Source organism: Ornithodoros turicata, chromosome 8 (assembly GCF_037126465.1).
Source record: "Ornithodoros turicata isolate Travis chromosome 8, ASM3712646v1, whole genome shotgun sequence".
Lineage (NCBI taxonomy): Eukaryota > Metazoa > Arthropoda > Arachnida > Ixodida > Argasidae > Ornithodoros > Ornithodoros turicata.
Window position 1 is genome coordinate 38,932,913 of NC_088208.1, and position 22,835 is coordinate 38,955,747.

General features: G+C 46.7%; 2 protein-coding genes across 13 annotated transcripts in view; one reads left to right on the plus strand and one right to left on the minus strand.

Annotated features, from left to right (window-relative positions):
* LOC135367279 (F-box/LRR-repeat protein 4-like) overlaps positions 1 to 22,835 on the minus strand; it is a 77,356-nt gene that overhangs the window by 25,918 nt on the left and 28,603 nt on the right. For 4 of the 9 annotated variants that reach the window (XR_010414414.1, XR_010414411.1, XR_010414412.1 and 1 more), the window contains 2 exons: positions 21,848 to 22,406; positions 7,067 to 7,156 (listed from right to left, as the gene is read on the minus strand). The exons of 2 other annotated variants lie outside the window; for them this stretch is intronic. The gene's annotated coding sequence lies outside the window, so the exon portion shown is untranslated. The remainder of the gene's footprint in view (positions 1 to 7,066; positions 7,157 to 21,847; positions 22,407 to 22,835) is intronic. 3 more of the 9 variants (XR_010414416.1, XR_010414415.1, XR_010414417.1) reach the window with 2 other exon arrangements.
* LOC135367277 (serine/threonine-protein kinase OSR1-like) overlaps positions 5,775 to 22,835 on the plus strand; it is a 39,907-nt gene continuing 22,846 nt past the window's right edge. The window contains exon 1 of one of the 4 annotated variants that reach the window (XM_064600470.1): positions 5,775 to 5,881. In XM_064600470.1, the coding sequence (XP_064456540.1) occupies positions 5,832 to 5,881 (50 nt within the window). In that variant the 5' untranslated portion in view covers positions 5,775 to 5,831. Of the gene's footprint in view, positions 5,882 to 7,538; positions 7,880 to 9,824; positions 9,908 to 15,191; positions 15,323 to 22,835 lie in introns of those variants that run through there. The other 3 variants (XM_064600469.1, XM_064600467.1, XM_064600468.1) reach the window with 3 other exon arrangements.

Here is a 22,835-nt window from a genome sequence, read left to right on the forward strand (position 1 = left end):
AGGACATGTCCAATGTTGAGGTACGGAAGATTCTGAAGCATGTACCGATACGGTGGCTGTCTTTGGGAAAGTGTCTGGGTAGGCTACTTGAACAGTGGCGGCCTTTGGTTACCTTCTTCCTGAATGAAACCAGCCCAAAAAATGTCCAGTATCCATCTTTTCTGGAGACATATACAATTCCTAAGCGAGGTACAGCTTCGAAAGAAGAGAAACCCGATGCGACTGGGCAAAAGCGAAAGCATCCAAAAAACAAAGTGTGTAGCCCACCATCAAAAAAAGCGAAGCCTTACACGTGACGTCAGCCTTACACGTGAGCTACGGTTGTTATACTTCCTCACCAGTGATGTGAACCTGGCCTATGGCAACTTTCTGAAAGGTGTGATACCTCTCTTTGACAAAGCAAACTGTCAGCTTCAGTCGCAGGCACCTCAAGTGCATGTGCTACAGTCGGTGCTGTTGGAGCTCCTGCGAGACCTTATGGCAAGATTTGTGTTGCCTACTGTGATGATGTCATCTTGCTCACCCCTGGCAGTTTGCTACCAAGATATGAAGAACCAGAAGGCTGACCAAGACATTGTGCTGGGGAGCTCCACATTTTCTGCTGTGCAAGGACTGAAACCCAGTGATAAGGAGCAGTTTTTTTCTGCTGTTCGCAGCTACTTCACAGCAGCATGTAATTACATTCGACATAAATTTCCTCTTAAGGACGCAACTCTGAAGAACGCTGAAGTTGCTCAGCTGAGCTTGGTCAGCATGGCATCCTTTCAAAGCCTCCGCTGGTTCGTTGATCACTTTCCACAATTATTGCTGCCCCAAGACACTAGCGAGACCAGAGAACAGGCATTGGATGCCTTGGAAGGAGAGTTTGCTGAACTGCAAGCATATGACATTCCTAATGCTATCCTGAAAGATGAAGGTGCGACACCCAATGGATGGAAGTGGGCAAGATAAAAGGGGTCGACGGAAGTTTAGCAGAGTCTCACAGCTGATGCTGGACATCCTGGTGATACCGCATAGCAATGCGGAATGTGAACGCATCTTCAGCACTGTAAGGAAGACACGAACACAGTTCCGTTCAACAATGTCGAACAAGACGCTATGCGATCTACTGATGGTGAAGACCCACCAATCGGGACACTGCTTCGACCAGAACTACGATAAGTTCGTGAGGCGCGCAAAGTCTGCAACAGCAAGATCTCAGCAAAAAGTTGATCATCAATAGAACAGCAATGTACGAACAGAATGCAGAATATAGAACACTGTATGGAAAACTGTATTGTACAGAACCAAGCTTCTGTAGCCCCCCCGGTCGCGTTTTTCGGGATCTCCCTAATTTTGAGCGTCACAAGTTGGCAGGTATGCAAGATCTTCGGTGATGATTTTTGTTGGGACGGGCTGTGAGATAGCATCACCGACTCTTTGTAAACGTCGACTGTAAGCTACCCTGACCGGGAGATCACGAGAGACCAACGAGAAGTAAAACCGGAAGTTGACCTCTTGAAGTTGGCGCTCGATTCGGCAGTTGAGAGCACGACACCACCGGCTTCGGTGAACTCGCCCGATCTGGAACATCAAGATTCCACAAAGGGCATCAGCAAGATATCCCTCAAAGAGAAATTTTATCGCGGAAGAGCCATAGACAGCACAAGGGCTTCAAAAAGGAGCAAGTCCACGAAGAGCAAGGAGGCCTTAGAAGATCTACCTGAACCATCTAACAAGTCAGATGAACATTCAGTGCCATCGCCTGAGAAGGACCTAGAATTAACACCTCGGACTAGGACTCTTTCTGAACAAATTGATGCCTTGAACGTGACGCGACAGGAAGTCGAGCAGACCAAGACTGAGAGCAGGCGAAGAGGGACCAGCAAAATAAAGCGAAGGAGCCAAGCGAACGAGAAAGCTGATCGAAGAAGGGACATGCAGAGCACGGCATCGCTAAAAAGGAAGAGCAAAGAGAACTTAGAAGATTTACCTGAACCATCTAACAAGTCAGATGAACCCGCACTTTCAATGTCATCTGCTCACGAAGTGGCGGCTGAAGACCAGAAGACGAAGACCCTTTCGGAGCCCTCGAAGCAGACAGATGCCTTGAACCAGCCGCCGCTTCCAGCACCCCTTCTGGAACAGACCGTTACTAAGAACAGAGCACGCGACGAACGCGAACCAGCGACGGTGACAGTACCCGAAGTAAAAAAGACACGACAGAGCTATGTGCAGGAAAAAAACAGCTATCAAGCAAGGCAGTAAGTTGTGGCGTTCTTTCACTTCCACGCATTATTTCAGCTTTAAACACTCACAAATTTTTTTAAAGCCCGTTTACGGAACTACACCCGAAACATACAGCAATCGTTGAACTATTTTCAGACCCTCCCAAAAGTGCTTCACCCGCGCGGGCTGTATTGGCAGGCGCTGTCCTCGTCTTCCTCATCTCTGCCGCCATCATCGCCGTATTGTGGATCTATGACTATTACAAGAAGTTGGAGAAGCGAAAGTTGATCGAATGCAGGACAATCGCATGCAAACAAATCCAACGTGAAATTGAAGGTCTCCTGCACAAGAATGTTCACCCGTGCGACGACCTGTACGGATACGTATGCGATAAGTGGATAGGAAAACCCCACAGGGATCTGAGGGGGTTTATACAGGACGTACTGGATGTCGACAGTCATACGCCCGTAACTGCCCTCTCAGCTCCTGAGGCAAGAAATCCCGACAGATTAGGATTGCACGTAATGCGGAAATTGTTCGATGTATGCAAAGATTACATGATAAGAGGCAAAGAGACATTCAGTGCTGCTGTTGGACAAGTCATTGACATACTCAAACTTAATATGATTCTCAATAAGGAGGTAGACCTACTGGTGTTCCTTCTGGAACCGTCATTGACGAGAAATATGCACTCCGTTTTCGTGGTTAGATTTAGTCGTCTCGGGAAATTTCAGATACCATGCACTTTGACCTCGGATACTCCATTCATGCAAAGATGCTTGAGCTCCTGACTGACAGTCCTGCAGATATCAGCTCCGACAGTCCGCTCGGGGAGATAATTACGACAATGACATCACAATTTTTGAACGATTCCACAGTGCGGTCTGAAATCGCTCCAGACACCATACGGGATCTAGATGCCGAGGTTCACAAGCTGCTGTTTGCAGAAGCTTCAGTGGAACCGTTAACATTGGGGGACTTACTTACTCGTATGGTAGCACGCCATATTATGCAGGACATTATGGGTGTCATCAACATGAACGCCCCACCTGGCTTCAAAGTGGACCTCAGCAGCAGCGTTCGTATCACAGGATTTAACTCGCTCAGAGATATACGTCTGCTGCTCACAAATCAATCTGCTGGAATGAGAAAGATTTACCACGCCATCAACCTCGCGTCCGATCTCCTCCGGTTCACGGCCTACAAGGACTTAGCCATTGCACACCCGACACTTGTTCCTTTCATGTGCTTTCGTGCAACTGGAATTGCCCTTACCAACACCTTGCAGCTTGTGGTAACCCGACTGGCCGGACATCCAAAGAGCGGAAGAGCAGCACAGGAGTTCAAGGTGCATCAGAGACATGGTCCTGGGCGAAACAGTCTTCCAGAAGTTTGATGCCATCCTCGATAAACGTGGTAAAAAGAAACTGGAAACTACAGATTTAGTTACCTTTGACGGATCAGAAATAGAAAACCTCGACAAATACACAGACTATACGTCGTGGAAGTTGGAAGGGGAACACCTGTTCGAGGTCTTTGTCGCAGCTGGAGAAAAAGAAAGACAACTGCTGAGCAAGACCTTGTCCATAAACAGGAACATCAAGGAGGGCGAGAGCCAGTTACGAAGGGAACTAAAGTATTACAGGGCGGGGGAATTCATAGCGATAACCACTTCGTTTCAAAATCCACCACTTTTCTACTACAAGAACATGGCTGAGATTCCGCAGTATATCAACGTGGCAACACTGGGCGCTTTGATCGCGAAGGAGATGGTACATATCTTGGTCTTGCCATTTCACTCCAATAGAGCGACCAAAAGGCTTCACCAGTCTCTGACCTGCGTGAAGAAAGTTGCCTCAGCGCACGGAATAGACTTGAATACAATCACAGGGTTAGGCCTCTGGCATACCGATGTCGTCCTGTGGTACTACGGGTTTCGCATGGTTTACGAGGGACTGCAGCGTACAGTGATCGAAATGGGTGAGTCCACAACTGCATGGGGGAGTCTGGAAGGAAACTCAGCGCTACGTTTTCATCTGATTCTGTATGCTCTCGTGCACGTCGAGAGAAGACAATTCATCTGAGCCCCCGAAGACTTTCAGTGAGCGCTGCCTGGTTCCTCTTTTGAGTAATCCAGACTTCGCCGCCCGTTTTCATTGCAATGGAAGAAATGGCTTCAAAAGTGATCCTTGTGTGTCTCGCATTGGAAAAGTGATCCAGCGACGACATGATCCGGGACTATATACGATATGAAACGTCGCAAAGGATTCCGGAGATAGTGTAGACATATTGTGCCTAAGTGTATATTTGAGCAGTCTATATACCAGCAGCCATATATTGTCGCAATGGTAGTCTATCAATTATATTTCGTTATACGGTGTTGACTGTTGCTTTGAATAACTCTCCAAGCTGTCTGCAGTTTATGTACTGCGTCGGTGCATGGTTTCAAGGGGTCATCGGCTATTATGTGCTGCTGTCGAAGAAATCTGTCCATATTAGAATGGGTACGAACTGTGCAAGAGACTCGGTGGGAGAGCGTCACCCTATTTGGCGAATCTGACACCTTCCTGAGGGGGGCTCGGTTTCAAAAGGTACTTCTGGTCATCAGCTATTCTGTGCTGCTATCGAAGTACACTAACCTGCATAAGTATACCGCTGGTGCAGTGCATGTGCTGCGGCTGTTGCTGACCACACGTCGCTGCAAACGTCACCGTACGCCCGATCGTAAAAATGGCGGGGCCCATGATCGGCAGCCAACCAGCAGTTTGTAAGCAACGCCATCTCTGAATCCGTCGTTTTATCCGATATGCTTGAAATGCAACACATAGGCTTTCAAATGCGGGTTCGTGCTGCTGCAATTCACAACGAGCACGGGTACTACGAGTAATTTACGAAAAAGACAGAGTGGAGTTCAACCTGGGCCCTCCTGATTACGAGTCGGACGGGACAGACAGGTCATACACATGTGTTTGTCCTTAGATGGAGCTCGCCACGGCTCGTTTCCCTAACTCTTCTCAAAGGGTACTACGACTCACGCTCACTCAACCGATGTGACGCACTGAGCATTCGCAGGAACAAACCGCAATGCTGAGTACGAAACACCGGGTAGCCTCCTATATAGTTGTCATAGCTCGCCCACTTTGTGAGGAGCGCAGTGGGGTATCTAGAGCTACCTGCGCCCATGGCAACATGGTTAACATGATGTCCTTGGGGATGCGTTTTCGTGTGGTCCGCACTAGGTTTCACACTACAACCTCTCTAATGGCGGGTGCTTTAGATCATTTATGAATGTGCCAGGTTGAGTGCCCGACCTGGCACATTCACACACGACCACATAATGGCGCCCCTGTTCACCTGGCGCCCATGGCACCTGTCCACACCTGCCACACCCTAGATACGCCACTGGAGGAGCGTCCTGTGCACGAAGCACCGGGCGCTTTCCCCCAGAAGGTAATAAGGAACAACATCCCATACAGCTCTATCTTACAATATTAGATGGCGTCCTCTCTTACGGAAGGCCTCCGAGACTTTGGTCGACGATCTCAAGTGGACACGATAATAACCGTTTGTATTGCGAGCGCATCTTGTAGGCTGCAGGCGCCAGTAGCTCTGCTCACGTTTCCATGTCGGATATGCCAAAAACATCGGTGAAGAGAACCATGAGCAGCGCAGAGTGAGTTGCAGGAATATCGTCCTTTTTAGCCGTCAGTACAAGTACGTGAATCAACAGGTATCCCGTTCAGAGAGTCAGGGTTTTGCGCGGGGTTGTGTAACACGCGTATACGCTGGCAGGTGTCGTGTGTTATATAAAATGTATGGATATTCGGAAATATTGAAGGGTGCCGGGAGATCTTCGAGGGCGGAGTGCTGGGAAATTCCTTCAAGCTAGAGGGTATTCCTACTGTTATTGAATGAAAGGGCAGTGAAGAGGACGGGGTTATAATTAGTAATTACGTCACATTCACTGATTATATCCGCAACAGAAATCTGAAAAAAAAAAAAAAAGTATGGATGCTGGTTTTGCAGAGTACTTATACGCGCCGGCCAGGCAGACATCATCTCGAAGAGACTATATTACTACTAGATGACTAGGTAATTACCTAAAATTCATTCATTCACTCTTTAATTTTTTTTTTTTTTTTTTTTTTTGTCGTGAAAAGTTGAAACGTACGTGAAATATCAACCGCTGAATTTTGCTATGTAAATGACCCGAAACCGCGCACCCCAGGAAATTTTCCGCGCACTATTTCATATTTTGAAAGCTAATTCCATTTGAAGAACGCGGTGCGCGCCACGTGTGCACAAGAACGTGACATGTTTCTCGGCACACAGCTAGCCGGTTACAGTAATATGGTGTTCATTTTTTATTCAGGTGGTGGTGGTGGTGATAGGGCTTGCCGTTGTCGGTCATTTTTTATTCATTTAGAACAGTGGTATCGTGCCAACCAATTACGAATAATAACCACCATGCGTAGATAGATACAAATATGGGAGTCCCATAGTTAAACGGAAACGCAAGGCATCTTCTCGGCAACGCAAAACTGTATTGCGGAGAAGTTCGCTTTAGGGCATGCTCGTTAATGAATTCATAATCTACCTATGTAGAGCGTTTCTGGGGAAGCTATTTACAAACAGGACACAAATAGAACAAAAACCTGCACTTTCTGGTTCCTGCAACATCAAAGGTATAATAACGATGTATTCAGCGGAACGGGCGCATACGAGTAAGGAGTAATGATGTCATCGACAGCACGTGACGTAAGAAGGCCAATACCGTTCTTAGCATACACGGAATCTCACTTTGAGGTCTCAGAGAAACTATGTGCACGAAGAGAGAGAGAGAGAGAAAAGGCTCTACCTCTCCACTAGAAGACAGCAGAAGGAAGTGGGGATGACGGGGTTAGTCGCCTCCTGGGCCGGCTTGAAGGGCAACAATGCCTACATGCGCCTGGAAAATATGCAGGAAACTCAAATGAAAACCTCAGACAGCGCTGTGGGTGGTAGGATTCGAACACACCACCACCACCCGGTCTTTAACACGATAAAACTACCACCAGGGGTCGCTGATCGTAGTCCACCTAGTGCTTTGTGCAAGAGCGCTCGTCCTTGGACTTCGTTTTTTGCTGTCACACGACATTCTCGTGTTTGCAAAAATGCAAAAACAGTGTTCGCAGAAACCACATCTGCCATGCTCACACAGGGTGGTATTTCCTTTCGTTTACATAAATCCCTCTCTCCTTACCCTTCACCCGTATAATAACGCGGCATATATCGCCAGCAGGAAGTCGCTGATATCGCGCGCGAGAAGCGTTGGAATGCCATCCCCTGGAAACGGAGACGACACCGTGCAGAGCTCATCTCCAATTCACACGGATAAGTACTACGTCGACCACAAGCCGTCTATTTAGCTCTAACCCACGTCGTCCGTCACTCGTGATCTCGCGAGACGAGCTACAGGACAGATATCGAGTTCGCAGTGTGAGAGCAATGGCCACGGCACAGCGGGACATCGCTCGTTATAGCCGACGTGCGGGCTAGCAGACGACAATCATTTGCAGACGTCAGGGTTGCAGAAGACAAGTGTTAGCATACGCAGCGCACGGATTATGAACAACGGTATGGTGCCCAAGGACGTGATACACAGGCTGTTTGCGAAAACTAGGACCCTAGAGTAAGTACTTTTTTTTCCCCACTCATATACGAGGTACAACGAATTCTCGAGTTTTGATTCGAGGTAAGGTTGCAGGCAAAAGATCTGCGCTCCTGATGCGGGTCAGGTAAAACGATCTCGCCGTCGCGTGAACAACCCAGACGGTAGGGTTCAACGTTAACTTGAGCTGAGACTGACATCCTGACATTGATCATCAGGCATGGCTTGTTCTCCGATGTCACATTTACTCGTCCAACCGAACAGAACTTGGCCGTACCGTATCAAGTGGACGAATCGGAACTACGTGAACTTCGTTTTGATCCAATCATTCAAATCTAGTTACTCAGGTGCGGACAGATAGTATTCGTAGTTAGTCACAGTCAGTAATCGTGCAAAAATGTGTTGTCTTAGCAGTTCAGATAATTATCACCAATATTTTCTAATAGTTTCTCGCATATACTGGTTGTCATTTAGGGGCATTTTTACGGAAATTTTCATCAAAATAGCGAGCGCTTTGATAGAATCAGATTCGAATCCCACTCGGGTGTACATTTTCATCGATTCTTCTTTCGACGATGCACGTAGTTTTTGCGCGATCAATTACCAATTTCGTATATTTAAGTTCGCTTTGCAGATACTTTTTCCCAAGGTACTATATATCATCATCTACCCACAATGACAGTGACGAAACGATTTTTTCTTTATCGTGTCATGTCATATGAGATTATGATGAGATGACAAGTACAATGGTGGTGTTCGCTAAACTGAGCATAGTCAATTATCGCAATTAACTACAAAGTATCACGCAGCGATTCAATTCTTTTCACAAAATTTCCCCTTGCCATCGCACGTTTTGGTTGGGATGTGCGGTCCGAAAACATGAAGGTAAAATAGAGCCTTTTTTTTGCGTGCTGGCACCGAGAAGCACCCATGCCTGCAAACAGTGATGTACGAGCGTGGGCAAATGGAGACAGTATAGACGTCCTGGGCCGACTTCAGAGACATTTTTTGCACGACTGCCGCAAAAAGCCAGGGAAAACGTTACACGGTACAATCGGTGGAGGGATTCGACCCTGCCACCTCGCGGTTCTTATCGTTACAACGACACACGACCAGCAGCTGCTGTAATCCACCTTTCCACGGCGCCAGTTTTTTAGACAAATAAACATATCGTACATTATGGTTTGCTTCTTTAATTTCGCTTTGACTGTGGCTGTACGAACAAGCGTGGACTGATGACAGCGGGAAGGTTTGGAAGAGTAGCAAGCCGGCTTGATCAGGCTAACCTCTCTCTGACTGCCCATAATGAAACCAAAGTGGTTAGTAGTGGCCCCGGGCAGACTTCAATGAGAATTGTGAGCTGCCTGGAAAGTTCGTTTTGTGTTTCCGTTTTTCTTTTTTTTAAATTCAGTGTTAGCGCCACGAAGCAACGGCCGCTGTGAGCGGGGTACTGACGGTGACAGATGGAGAGAGGGCAGCAGAAAGGATTTGGGACAGAGAGATTAGTATGCGTACTGGGTCGACTTCAGGAGGAACTAAGCGGCATTCGTCTGGAAAGCCCGCCAGAGAATACAGGGAAAACCTGAGACACCACAGCCGGGAGTCGAACCCGCGTCGCCTCCCAATCTCGACGTCGCATGCGATCATCCTAACCGCACTGGTGACATTATTGTGTGATTAAATAAATCGAATGTCATATACTGACCAGTATTACAACGTGAAGTAGCTTATTTTCAATCATTTTCGTATAAACACGTGCGCGGGGCAGATGGAGCAACGCTTCGGTGATGGTCTCTCAACTGCATGCTCCATCCATCACCACTAAAAGGGACAATATTCTCGTGCGTGCCTCTTTTTTATGGGTGGGAAAGAGCGTAGAGCTTCCATGCGACGCAATGCATCCCGTCCACATAATCTGGTGCAGCCGAGCGTATCAAGTTATTTCACTTTTCTGGAGCCATCCTATATCACGGCCTTGGCAATGTATCCGTCGCGGGGAAGTTTTCACTGCGACGACAGCAGGAGACCACTTTTGGACTCGATATTCTGGTGAGCCATATGTATCTCTCACTCAATGACACATTTCCAACAGATTGGTCCATAAGCTTATAACGACGCGCCAACCGTTTATAGAACCATAAACTGTGTTGAAGGAAACGCAGCACGCCTCACGAACGTCCATCCTATATTGCCTATCTATCACCAGTGTGATGCCTAGTATTATTGTGATAGCGATAGGTTACGGGTTCGAGCTTGGCCGAGGACGCCATCAACCTAACGACATATAGTATACAATTTACGTCCGATCCTCTGTGTGTGGGACCTTAGAGGCGACGTTCGTTTAAGACAGAACCGTTTACCGAGTGAACGGCAGCCGATTCGACGGAGTTGTGACGCTATTATCATTGTCCCACCAGCAATCGCAATCGACACTGCCATCCTGGCGGCGCATGTGCTGATGACGACATATTGTCAACTGGCACGAAAACAACCAGACGGTGATACATCAAACTATATGCTAAATGGAAGCATTAAAGTATATGAATCAAACGTAATCGCTCGCGTATAATCCGCGGATTATACGTTTCCCGTTGCCATATTGCGTAACTCTACGACGGTGCAGCTTTATCTGTCGAAGTGGGCGTATCCTCGGAGTCATCCTGCTACAGCCGAGCATAACCAAGCCTATTTCCACAGTGGCCCCAGGTGTGCTTGACGGTAATTGGCCTTTCATTCCACCAGCAAGAACCGTCTGGAATGGCATATGCCCCTTATGTCATGCCTCTCGGTTCCGACGTTGGTATACCCTCTAAGAAAAAATGGTAGAATTTCCTACCCAAAGTTGCAGCAGGACAGTATACTTCTACCATTTTGTGCCAATCCACAGGAGACTTCTCCCCCGCGGGTATAAGGGGCGGCGTCCCTTTCCCTTCCTCCTCTCTCTCACGTTTGCTCTAAGAGGAAATGGTAGAATTTCCTACCCAAGCTGGTAGAACGACAGATTCTACTTTGTAGTTCGTTTCTACTCTCCATTTATACCCGAAAGGTAAAACTGGTTGGACTAGAAATGTGGTTGCAATGCAGCTCTACCGAAATGGGTAGAAAATCATACCTTTTTTTTTCTTATAGCGAATTCGGGTGGTCATTTCGTAGCAACACGGCCGAGCGCTCGGAAACTGCTAGGTCGGCGACCGAGCTGGATCACGTGACCGTTGCCACCCGAACATGATTGCTAGGAATCTAGCGGTTTTAGGTACTTTGATCACGCTAGGGGCGTCGCGGTCGCCAGTTCTGTCGTTTGCTAAAACACGTGATTTCAACATGCAGGCCAATGAGGGCACTCGCCACCGTTGCAGTGCGGATGTGACGACACCGGATACAGTTGAGCAATCTGCTGCTCGACCGTTTTGAGACCGGGCAAAAAAAGTGCTAGCTGGCAAATTCCGAGCGCTCGGAAAGCGCCACGCGAACATGCGAGATTGCTTCATTTTGTCCAAGCGAACATGACTGCTCGAGATCTGGGGGAAAAAGTTGCTACGAAATGACCACCCGAATTCGCCATTAGAGTGTAGAAGACACTTAGTGCGCTTTTCCAGACCAATCCAAATTGGCATCCAATCCAATCCAGTGGTAGAGTTGTATCTATACCACCTGGAATCTGCTGCAGAGGGACGAAAACTGGCACCCAGGGACCCAATCCACCAGCGAAAAACAATGGCGTTCTAGTGGCAAAATCAGCGAATGTGCTCGGTGTTGCCTTGCCTCGCAAGATGCGAAAGTACTTCATAGTGCAAAGAAAACCTTGAGCTCGAGGCCTCGTAAAAGACGAACGTAAAAAAAAAGACGAACACGTAAAAGCCGCCATCCTCTCAGTTATCTCAGTCAGTACCTCATGGGAGTTCCGACCGAATACGAGGTTTCTCGGCGGAGCAAAAAAAAAGTGCGCTTCGCCGCAGAGCGAGCTGATCTGAAACGACTATATGAATCCGTCCCTCATCAACCATTAGCCCTTTCTGATCGTGTACAGCTCTTCAGAGATGTATGATGTCGATTCTGATGCGAACACCGCTTCACTAACTAGATACAAGATATAGAAATTCAATTGTACCGTGAGGGCGAGCCCTGTGATATACTGTCCTGTCACTGAAGAAAAAAAAAAAAGAAAGGAAGGAAAAGAAGAAAAAAACAAACGTGCAATAAATGTACACTTTCAGACCCGTGTTTCAACGTCGTTATCCCGGTCATATCACAATAAGAACAAAAGGAGAGAAAAAGAAAATGAAAATAAATGTGCTATGAATGTACACTTTCAGACCCCAGCTTCGACATTGTTATCCTGGATAATAACTTCGCCACAAACGTTTCACAACTGAAAATTTATCAATGGCTCGTATGGCCAATAGGAAGCTCATTGCAGAGACGAGTATCAAAAGACGTGATTGAGAAGATTAGGCGTGAATTAGGAGATTAGGCGTGAATGCAAACCAAAACCTTTCGTTTTGAAGCCCGATTTGTCTCCGCCGTGTTAGCTGCGGCTTCTCTGGCGGTGCGGCTTATGAGGGTCAGAAGCACTGCCACAAGTCCAAAGGAATCTGCCCTCAGTGTTATAGGCGTGAAATGACGGCACCTTAGATGCCTTTAAAGAAAAAAAAAAAAAAAACACACACACACACACAGCATACCTGGGTAGTAATGTCATTACTGTAATGAAATTTCAGTAATTAATTACTTTTTCTGGCAATTTGTGATGTAATGCATTACTTTTGTAGTTATGTAATTTGTAATGTAATTTAATTACGCTTGGGCAGTAATTTTAATGACATATTACTCGTTACTTTTTAAAAAGGAATCGAGTGTGTGTTCTGTGTTGCCACTTGGCAGAAAAAGAGTTGCCGACTGGCGAGTTAAAAGAATTCCAACGCCCACTACGAACGGTGACGCACTCAGAATAAAATATGTCTCGTTTTTACGACGTACTGTTGTCTGACACTGTATTTCCACATCCTCAATATCGTTACGATTAAACTCGCAGCAATGACTTTGTAATGTCGTTACTTTTTCGTAGTAATTGTAATATAATTTAATTAAATTCAAGTGGAGTAGTGAGTAATGTAATTTAATTACATTTTAGAAGTAATTTACCCAGGTACGACACACACACACATGATAAAGCCGTGCGGAACGTTGACGTTACTTCAACGCGATTCATGGAAGTGGAAAGTCCGTTCATTGTTGATTCTTCCTGTTGTGTAAGCTCTTGACGTTCGTATACACACATACTTTGGTTATCTATGTACTCACGGAACATACTCTACACCGTAATCTAGACAACGGGGAGAACAATGGTTATTTCTGCCCGAATTGGAATCCGTGTGCTGTCCCAGAAGAGAAAAGGAAAGTTTCGAGTGTTTTTGTATCGAGTAGCTGCATGCTTGGAGTAATCGGCAGACGTGTCACGAGACTGCCTTTGTGGTCTTCAGGGGGAGTGCTTTCATGGAGCATCTGTAAAAATAAAACACCATCGTGTTCGTGTGCAAGACGGACTAACGAGGGTTTTAAATCCAGAGTTTCGTAGGGTCAGCAACCCTATAGGTCCGTCCATATAGCTTTGGAGGTACCGTAAAGCAATAGAGGTGCAATCTCGGAATCGTTATTTATTCGATAGCAGCCCGAGCCCTCGTACCCTTGCGTCACAGTTTTCGTCCCAATTGCGCTCGTAGGTTTTCAGAAAATTAAAATTGAAAACTACGGGCAACACTGTGTCGAAGTGGTCATCAATAGACCTCTACCCGAGAAACGTCATCATGACGTCGGTAGACAGACTGAAACCGGAACGAATCGGAAGGGGAGAGCTGGTTTCAACGAGTGGACACTTGTTCGCTGCCTCCTACTGAAAGAAAACTAGGACCGAAGGTCGCGTCCCTTTCAGGGACCATCGTAATCCCCTCAAGACCGTGGCTTTCGGGCGCGCCCTTGTTCACCCCTACCTTCGAGCGTAGTTCAACTCTACCAAATTGGTGGCGCTGTCGAACGCTATGACGTAATTTCTTTACAAACAGGGAGCGGTCTATTGAGCATTGCTCGTCAAGTACGGCGGAAAACTACATTGCACGCGGACAACACTGGGTCTAAAACGAAAATGTTGTCAGTCGGGAACATAGATCACTGTTGCTTGGCCAGACGTCGCCCCGAGCATAACTGCCGGTCTGCTGCGTAATGATTTGGGTTGATGTCCTTGTTCTGGATATTTAAAAAAAATCATTTTGTTGTTTTGTCGTTTTATTTTCATAATGTTATAGCACCGCGAAGCAACTACCGCTATGTACGATTGAAAGGAGTCGAAAACCAGGGGGGGAGGTAGCTATGCCTCATGGGCCGACTTCATGGGGGAATTGTGCCGATATCAGTCCGCAAAGTCTCCTGAGATGGAGTGGTGACAGCAGGAAGGAGTGGGGGTCAGGGGAGTTAGTGTGCGTCCTGGGCCGACTTCAGGGGCAACTGTGCCGACATTCGTCTGGAACGCATTCGGAAAACCCAGGGAAAACCTCAGACAGCACAGCCGGTGGTAGGATTCGAACTCAGCACCTCCCAGTCTCCAGCACGACCTTGTCACGTGAAAGTGAACGCTCCGAAGTTCGCTGCGAAGTACCGAACATGAAACGGCCGGTAGTTGCAACGTCACGGCAATCTTATCACGCATACGTCCAGAGCCACATGGCAAATTATCTCGACGACTTTTATTCCGCATAAGCGGAGCCACTCTCCGTACCTTATCTGTGCTTGTTGTGAAGACTTCTTCTTACACCGTAATCACCGAGTCAGGTCCTTCTGTTGGTGATAAGCGAGGAGAAAACATGACGATTAAGAGATATGGAGTCCTAATAAAGCCCACTCGGTATTCGGAGAGATGATCGTCTTTTATCTGCTATGGGAACATGTCCCTATAGAGATAAAACATTCATACTTTTCGCCCGCACTGCCTGGACCTCCTGAACTAGTTCAAGGAGGGCAGTTTGCATGCCTTCTGGCCCGACTGTCAGAAGAGTCTGTCGGGAAATGCAGGGAAAAGGTCAATTCGATTGTGGGATTCGAACCCACCACCTGTTCCCATATTTGGGCAACAGCGTAACTCTTCTTGAGCAACCAAGGTTGCTTGGCGACCTCGTTATTCCCATTGTGACATCAGCGCGACACGTGTATTTACACGCAACGCCCCGAAGACAATTAGTATGAAAAACGTGACCCTGCATATGTACACACCCAATTCATTCACACGTATGTAGTAGAGGACATGTGCAGCGAAGGAAAGCGCTTCCAACACTCGGTGGGACTACGCTGTTGTGTATAGATGGAAGAGGTGCAAGAGACAGCGATCGTTGCATATCTGGGAACTCCGTGGAAAGTTCTAGTTGCTGAATGTCAAGACTGCCATCATCACGAGGAATGGATGCTGGAACAGTTAGAGTGAGAAATTTCTAAGCATTCTTCAGCATTGTGCGAGGCAGACGGTTCATGTCTACAGTGAGAAGTTCCTGTTTTTGGCAGCAGGCGGCTAATGTGACTCGCGGTTTATCGAATAATTCAGGGCTGTAGGTCGCGAAACGGCTATGGTCATGAGCGATGCCAAAGTGGTAGTTTCGTGGAATTCGCTTTGTCCACCAGCGATGAAATTACGGCGCACCATCTCGGAGGACCACAATGGATTTTCCCAGCATCCCGGCCCTCCCTCCTAATACTCTCCGCCTCCGCATTACGGAATTCGAACATTCCAACACCCTCCACATCATGAAAACACTCGGTGAAAGTCCCTGACGACGATGAGACTTTGGAACTTGTATCGCTCGTGCCACCAGGAATAAGCTATTTAGCCATTGCTTTAGCAACAAAATATCTCTATGATAGAAAAGATCAATTAAGCGTCCAGTTAAGCGTCTTTATTATAAAATGCTGTGTTTATATTGAAAGTGTGCGAGTCGTCAAACTTTATATCGACGAAGCATCTCTGGTACGAAAGTGTCGTGGAATCTTCACAGAACATATGGCACGAGTGAACTGTCACAGGGCTTAAATTCCGCACCGATTATCCGTAAGGTCACCGCAGACGCTTTCCTAGTTCGTTGTTGCACTAAAAAAGAAGAAGAAGAAGAAAAAAAGTAGAGTACACCTCCGTACTTCTCCAGTATCCCACGTGGGGTCGCCTCCGTCCTTGCAAGCGTAGGGTGCCTGGAGGGAGCGCGTTGCGCAATACGCCGATGTTTACGTGGGTGGAGGCAACCTTGTGTGGATGTTTAGCGCTTGATATTGATTTGTAGTAACCCGGCCGTGATATTGAGAAGCAAATTATGTATTACAGCCTAAAACAGTTCGAGGGATAATAATTTACCGGTATGACTGCAAAACTGGTTATTGCACGCAAAGATGCTTGACGGTGGGTATTCAGTCGCAGTAATTTTTGCATACTGTTACGTTTCGCAGACGACAACGCTCAAGTTTGGCAGATGATTTGTGGAAGCACTTTACAGTGGTTCGAATGTACGACGGAATTAGTGACGAGACTTCCAGCAACCGCCATCTAAATAGTTTCCTTTTTTTCGTACGACGATTTAAACTTCCAGTTTTCATTTTGATTGATTGACAGAAGGACGTTAGTACAGTATCTGAAAATAAATTCTATTATATTTCCAAAATCTATTCTATTTACCAAAAATCGCGCTGTATTTACAGAAATGTTAGCAGACGACTTCACCGTCAACGACTTCTAGCAGGTGATTTCTACCACAACAGCACTGATTGATTGGATTGGATTGGAACAGTTCTGTTTAGGAGACTGGGACGGCTGTGCGTGTTTTTTATCAGACAGTCGGCGCAACAGCGTAGTCAACACCTACGGCTCATAGCGACAGTCCGTTATCGAGCAAGACTCCGTTTCAGTGCTATTTTGCCCATCAGTACCTTTAGCAGACGATCCCCCCCCCCCGCCCCCAATTTCATCTTGTACTTTCTGCCGCCAAAGAGCACTTATACTCACGTACACTCTAAGAAAACAAAAGGAGTTAAAAGGGGGTAAGTGTAGCTTCTGGTCCTCTAGACTGCAATTACTCCCCATTTTAGTCCCCTACAGTCGTAATTTACTCCCCAAGACTGCAAATTGTCGCTGAACTTCGCGAATGGCCTCCTAAACGCAACAGTCTACGTAAATGTGTGCTCTTCGTGAAAGTGATGGAATAGGGCTATATAATTTATCTAATATAGCAATTTTACACCCACACAGAAAAAAAAAAAATAGTTAGAGGTCCTTTCTCGCGAAATTTGGCCCTATTCATGTATCAAGTTTTTTTTATCACTCGACATATCACGCTTGACGGTTTGATTCAAAGTATTTTCATTCACGCGCATGAATTTTGTTCCTGCGACTCTTAGAACAGACCGTGAAATGCAGTCCCCATTCCGTGACATTCATTTAGACCCGCGCATTTACTCCCTAAAGAGACACATTTTTGTGGCAACGCATTTAGTCCACAAAAGGACGAAAAGTACTCCTTTTCTTTTTTTTTTTTGTCTTAGGGTGCACAACGCAATTCAATGTCGCGCATCCTACTAACCGCTATTCGTCACCATATAGCTTCTATACGTCTACAGTAAATTTGGTGGCGTACAATTACGGCGGATCTGCCATGCATGTCGAAAGGACGTTAGGCAATGTTCCACTGAATCGACATCCTCCGATTGATATTCAGATGCATGGGGGGCAAACAAACGCCGCAAGAGGACGCCAATTGATGGAGGAGGCTTTAATTTCCTCCGCTCCAACGGCGCGGAATCTGGCACAATCAGTATGACATTGAAGGCAATGAAGGATCTCCCCCTCTCGCAGTGTTGCTATCCTGTCAGTGCTCTATCACGCTAGATTTTCTGGCACGCTGCATCTCCTATATTGGTGGCTGTACAAAGCATAACCTATAGTGCCTATAAGTATCTTATCTCATGCAAGTAGTGTCGATAAATGTCTCGGCTGTTGAGCTGTTGATAAATTTCGGTTTCTGCGACGACAGTTCCCTCTTACACAGGAATGGCGACTGGTTGTCACCGCCGATGTTGTGTAGAAAGACTTCATTTACCCGGCATTCATTCGGTGGAATCGATGGGAAATTACGAAATTTGGTTGCGACACTATGGGGCAATTTTATCAATACTAAATGTGATTCGTTGCATATCACGCACGCATTGTACTCCACGCAAAAGCATCGAAGAAAATACTACTACTTTCCCACTTGTTGTCGTTTTCGGGATACAGCCCCTCGAACACACCATATGCTTCGAGCTCTGGCATGAGATGAGCGAGAGCCGTTCCTATTGGTTGTCCAAAGCACGTGACCTCTCCCGCGGCCGCCTCGATATCGGAGCCTGACGCAAATTTTCTACGCTGTGCCTATTACCCCTTTGCAGTTGTTGTTGTGGCTTCGCTCATGATCATATATACAAAGTGTTCTTCATATCGCAGGTCTGGTTTCGGATCATTTACAGTGAACCCTCGTTAATATGACCCCCGATAATCTGACATACGCGCTTTACGACCATACTCCTGGGGAACAATTTAGTGAAACCTCTGCAAATGCCCGCCATTGATATGACAATTCCGCATTATGACCAACATTTTCGGGAACGACCATGGTCATAATAACGAGGGTTTACTGTACATAGGGAAATTTGGGAATTCGTATCTCAAGGTACGTGCGCTTCTCAGGATGTTTAATAAGGCCGATGGATTTGAATAATGAGTGGTTCCAATTTTTCTACCTCGCGTTTCCCAGACAATAATACATTAGTTAATGAATTTTAGCTAATTAACGCAGTCCAGTAGTTGCGTTCACTGTCCCACAGGATGTCAACGAAAATTAGGTTGGTTCGAAATGACAGCCGACGGTTGCCAGGATGTATGTGACCCTCTCTCCGTATAAGCTCTCACAGAACACACTATTTTTAGTCGAAGGCCATAGAAATTCTGAGCATAGACACAAAACCGAAAGAAGAATGGCAACAAAAGTTGGCAACGTAGACACGTAATAACCATCCCCGTCTAACATGTTTCCGGATACATGCATACAGCCCTGCTTATTCTGTGCGCGAATCGAGTGACAGCCATACGTGCATGCTTTTCCGCACACAGCAAGCGTCATGTGCATAATAGTAGGGTGTACACATACAGGAAGCGGCAGCGTTGTCCTGGCTCGCGTATTGCAGAACGACCTTGGCACCACTCTTAGGTGAAAAGGGAAAATAGAGATCTCTGCTACAGCGTTGGAGGAAGGGTTGAGAGAAGGTGCCTGGTTCCACCGCGTGCGAAAAAATGAAGCCGAAACTATATAGGGAACGAACATAAACGTGTGACGTCATCAGGGACCGAATCCGTCAACTCAAAACAATCCGCGAGTCTGGCGTAACTTTACTTTCAAGTTACTTTCAAGTTACTTTCAACCGGCGAAAAATAGCCAGAGTAGCGGAAATGACGTCATAACTCTGGGGCGAAAATTAGCCAGAGTAGTCAAGGAGTGACAACCCTTCTCTGCTTTGAAGACGTCGTTCTGACGTCACACACAATATAGCACACGCCCTTCAACACCCTCAGAGACAGTTGCTATGTGGTCTATCGTGTTGTTGGGTAGAGGGCACCACTCGGTGCACCACATTGTGTAGACAACGACGACAATAAAGTTGTTATAGCTATCGTTTGACTGGCAGCTCCATTCTCCATGGGACAGAAGAAGCTGAAGCTGATGTGGCAATCTCCCTTGGTTACCTTGGTTACGGCCAGCGTCTCAGGTGAAAGAAGTGCCGGACTCTGTGTCGTGACACGTACCCCGGACATAGGATAACATCTTGACGACGAACTGGAACGAACCGCTACTCAAAAGACATCCACCGATCAGCAGAGCAATGAATCTCAGTGAAATTGCACCGCCTCTTCCTTTTCTACGAACCCTGGGAATTAAAACCAGTGGTCCCATCGCCGCAATGGAAAGAACTGCCCACGAACTTCCTTATTGCTTCAGGAGGCGATCAAACATCGCCCGTTCGTCGCAAAGCTGTTTCATTTCATTCCCTGGGAGTCGAAGGACAGCGTACCTTCTACACTATGCCGCGACTTGCAGAACCCAGCAGAGAACAAACGCCGGGACCAACCGCTTCTCGCGGGACACGTGCCCTGGACATAGCACATGTGTGTATGTCTACTCTCCTTCTCCATCTCATCTCCTCCTCCCACATGCACCGAGATCGCAATTCTTGCCGCGAAGCACCTCATTATCCATCGTCGTGCATGTAGTTGTTGTTGTTCAGCACCCTTAGGGCGGTGCGTTCTCTTGTTTGCTCCATGAACTAAATTCGTACAAGAATGCCTTTTTTTTTTCTAAAAATTGCACGTGGATCGACTGTGGCTATAAGCGATGAACAGACGTGGACAACAGAAATTAACAATTTAGTATTCGTTGGTAAACTGCTAACAAAAGTAACTAAGCTACAACAGGGAGGTGTGTTAGCTTAGCTCAATTGGTAGAGCCCTGGACCGGAAATCCAGAAGATGTGGGTTCGAGTCCTACAGCTGGCTAACCTTTTCTGTGACTTCCATCTTTCGTCGTTAACTAAGTTAGTTTATCTTTGAATGTTACAGCGACAGTTACCACATTGAACGACTAAGTTAATTACTTTACAGTTACATTTTAAAACCGGTGTAGCAGAGAAGCAACGAGATTAACGACGCACTAGTGACGATGACGATTGTTCGGTACGAAAGAAACAAGAGTTTCTGTCGGTACAACAGTTTGGTACTATATGGTTACAAGTTTGGCAACGCTCCACCGCTATGGATCGCAGAAACACAGCAGATGATGCTATAACAAGCGCACGATAATCTACCGCATAGAAAGCGAGGTGGATGAGAAAAAAAACTTTATGTGAATCCGCCCTTAGCCATAAATACCGTATTGCCGTAAATACATCACGCGTACGATGTGGCTGTGAGCACGAACGCGTGCGTCACGCGACGCGTTGGAACACGAGCCTCACGTCACGTGCCTGCGTGTTCTACCGCCTTATGGCCGTCGGAGAAATATGAAAATATATATGAGAAAGACTGACTCGGTTCCAAGCTTCTACACTTGCTTGTTTCGCACTTGTAAAAGCTTGCGGTATAGTATCTTAAACTGACGAGGCTGCTAATCGTTCCTGCTGTCAGCTGCCATCGATTTATTCTGTTGGTGATGATTCTGTGTATGTCTCTCTAAAATGTGATTTAGTCTTCAAGGAAATGACTAACGAGGTATATTACTAGAGGTATAGACTAGATAGGTATATTAATTTTTGATAGCCACGAATTAATGAGGAAATAGAAGATGCGCTTTTGGTGAAATGATAGCAAGCGAGCTGGTGATAATTAAGTGGTAAGTAAGTAGACAAGTGAGTAATAAGAGCTGCTGATAAGTGTCCATGATAGCAAAACGACGAGACGAAAGAGTTTTGCTATCATATGGCTCTTCAGGTGACGTTTGTTTTAACGGAGCGCCCTCTAGTGTTTCTTTACATTGGCTGCGGTGTTGTACATTCAGGGGCAGATCCGTATCGTATAAACTGACGTTTTGGGGGCGATCGCCTCCCCCCTGGATCCGCCCCTGTGTACATTTTGCCGCCCATATGCCTACAATGCAAAAGGTGCGGCCTGGGTAGGCCAATTGGTAACCGGTTGGCTTGCTGAGCTCATGATCGCGGGTTCAATCCCGGCCGAGGACGGTAGCAGTGCGGGGAGGTAAACATTGCTTCCAGCACCGTGTGTACGAAATTTTAGGCCCGCACGTCAAAATAATCCCAGATGGTCGAAATAATCCACAGTCGCCCGTGTGGCACGTCGCCACACCGGGCTGACACACCTTACGTGTAAATATACTCCAATTACTTAGCAGACGGCAGTATATTCCGATTACAGACGACAATGCTCACCATTTTGGCGCATGCACTTGGCAGACGACAGCATTTGACGAGCAGCAGACGACAGCGTATTTTGGTGCAGCAGTCGTAGCAGTATTTTGGTTTCTTTAGTTGGCACCTGCATCTCCATTATGGTGAACGGGAAGGACTACTTCACCATACCTTCGTTCCTTGAAAGTGCATGTGGTGGAGCGCACCAAGGTTGCTAGCACGTGTGACACTGCCGCTACGCATTGTTTTGCCGAGCGCTTCCTTAGCCATCTTGTCTGCTGTTTCGTTACTTGGGAAGCCGCAGTGTGAGGGAATTCACTGGAGGATCACATCGATCGTGACCTGCCTGTATGACGCCGCTGAAAGTCGTCAATATCTTACAGACGAGATAACTGTTGCTGCCTCCTCGAGTGCTTGCTTGAATCGAGAATCATTGTTACATCACAATGCTCCTGCCGCATAATTATGGTGACATCGCACGAGACTGACTGCACGAGCTGGCGGCATTGGTCAATGCTGTATTCTTGCAAAGCACAGGGTTCTTAAGTCTTCGGCCAGAACCTGTTCCTGGTGCGAGCCGCTGTTAAAAAAAAAACGAAAGTGTTATTTAAAAGTCATAAGTTATGTGTTCTTCTTTATAAGGAAGCTTTTTCGATAAAACAGGCTGGAGATAGTTGCATTAGTGTGCCTTCCGTGTTGGTAACGGATAAAATTCAGCAGTTCATTGATAACTAACTCGAATTCTGGTTCTTGGGGGGCGTTTACTTGGTGCTTCTCTTTGCGTGATAACTGTTGTGATTACAGCATGATGGCCTTGGCTACCACTAGGGGTCGGCTGTGTGCAGTTGGTGTACTTAAGCGGTGTCTCTGCCATTAGTCAGTGCTTCGTCTGTGTTTTGTCTGTCCGTGTCCCCTGCACTGGGGTTTTATCGCTTTTAGAATGTACAGTGAACCTTCGTTATTATGACCATGGTCGTTCCCGAAAATTTTGGTCGTAATGCAGAACTGT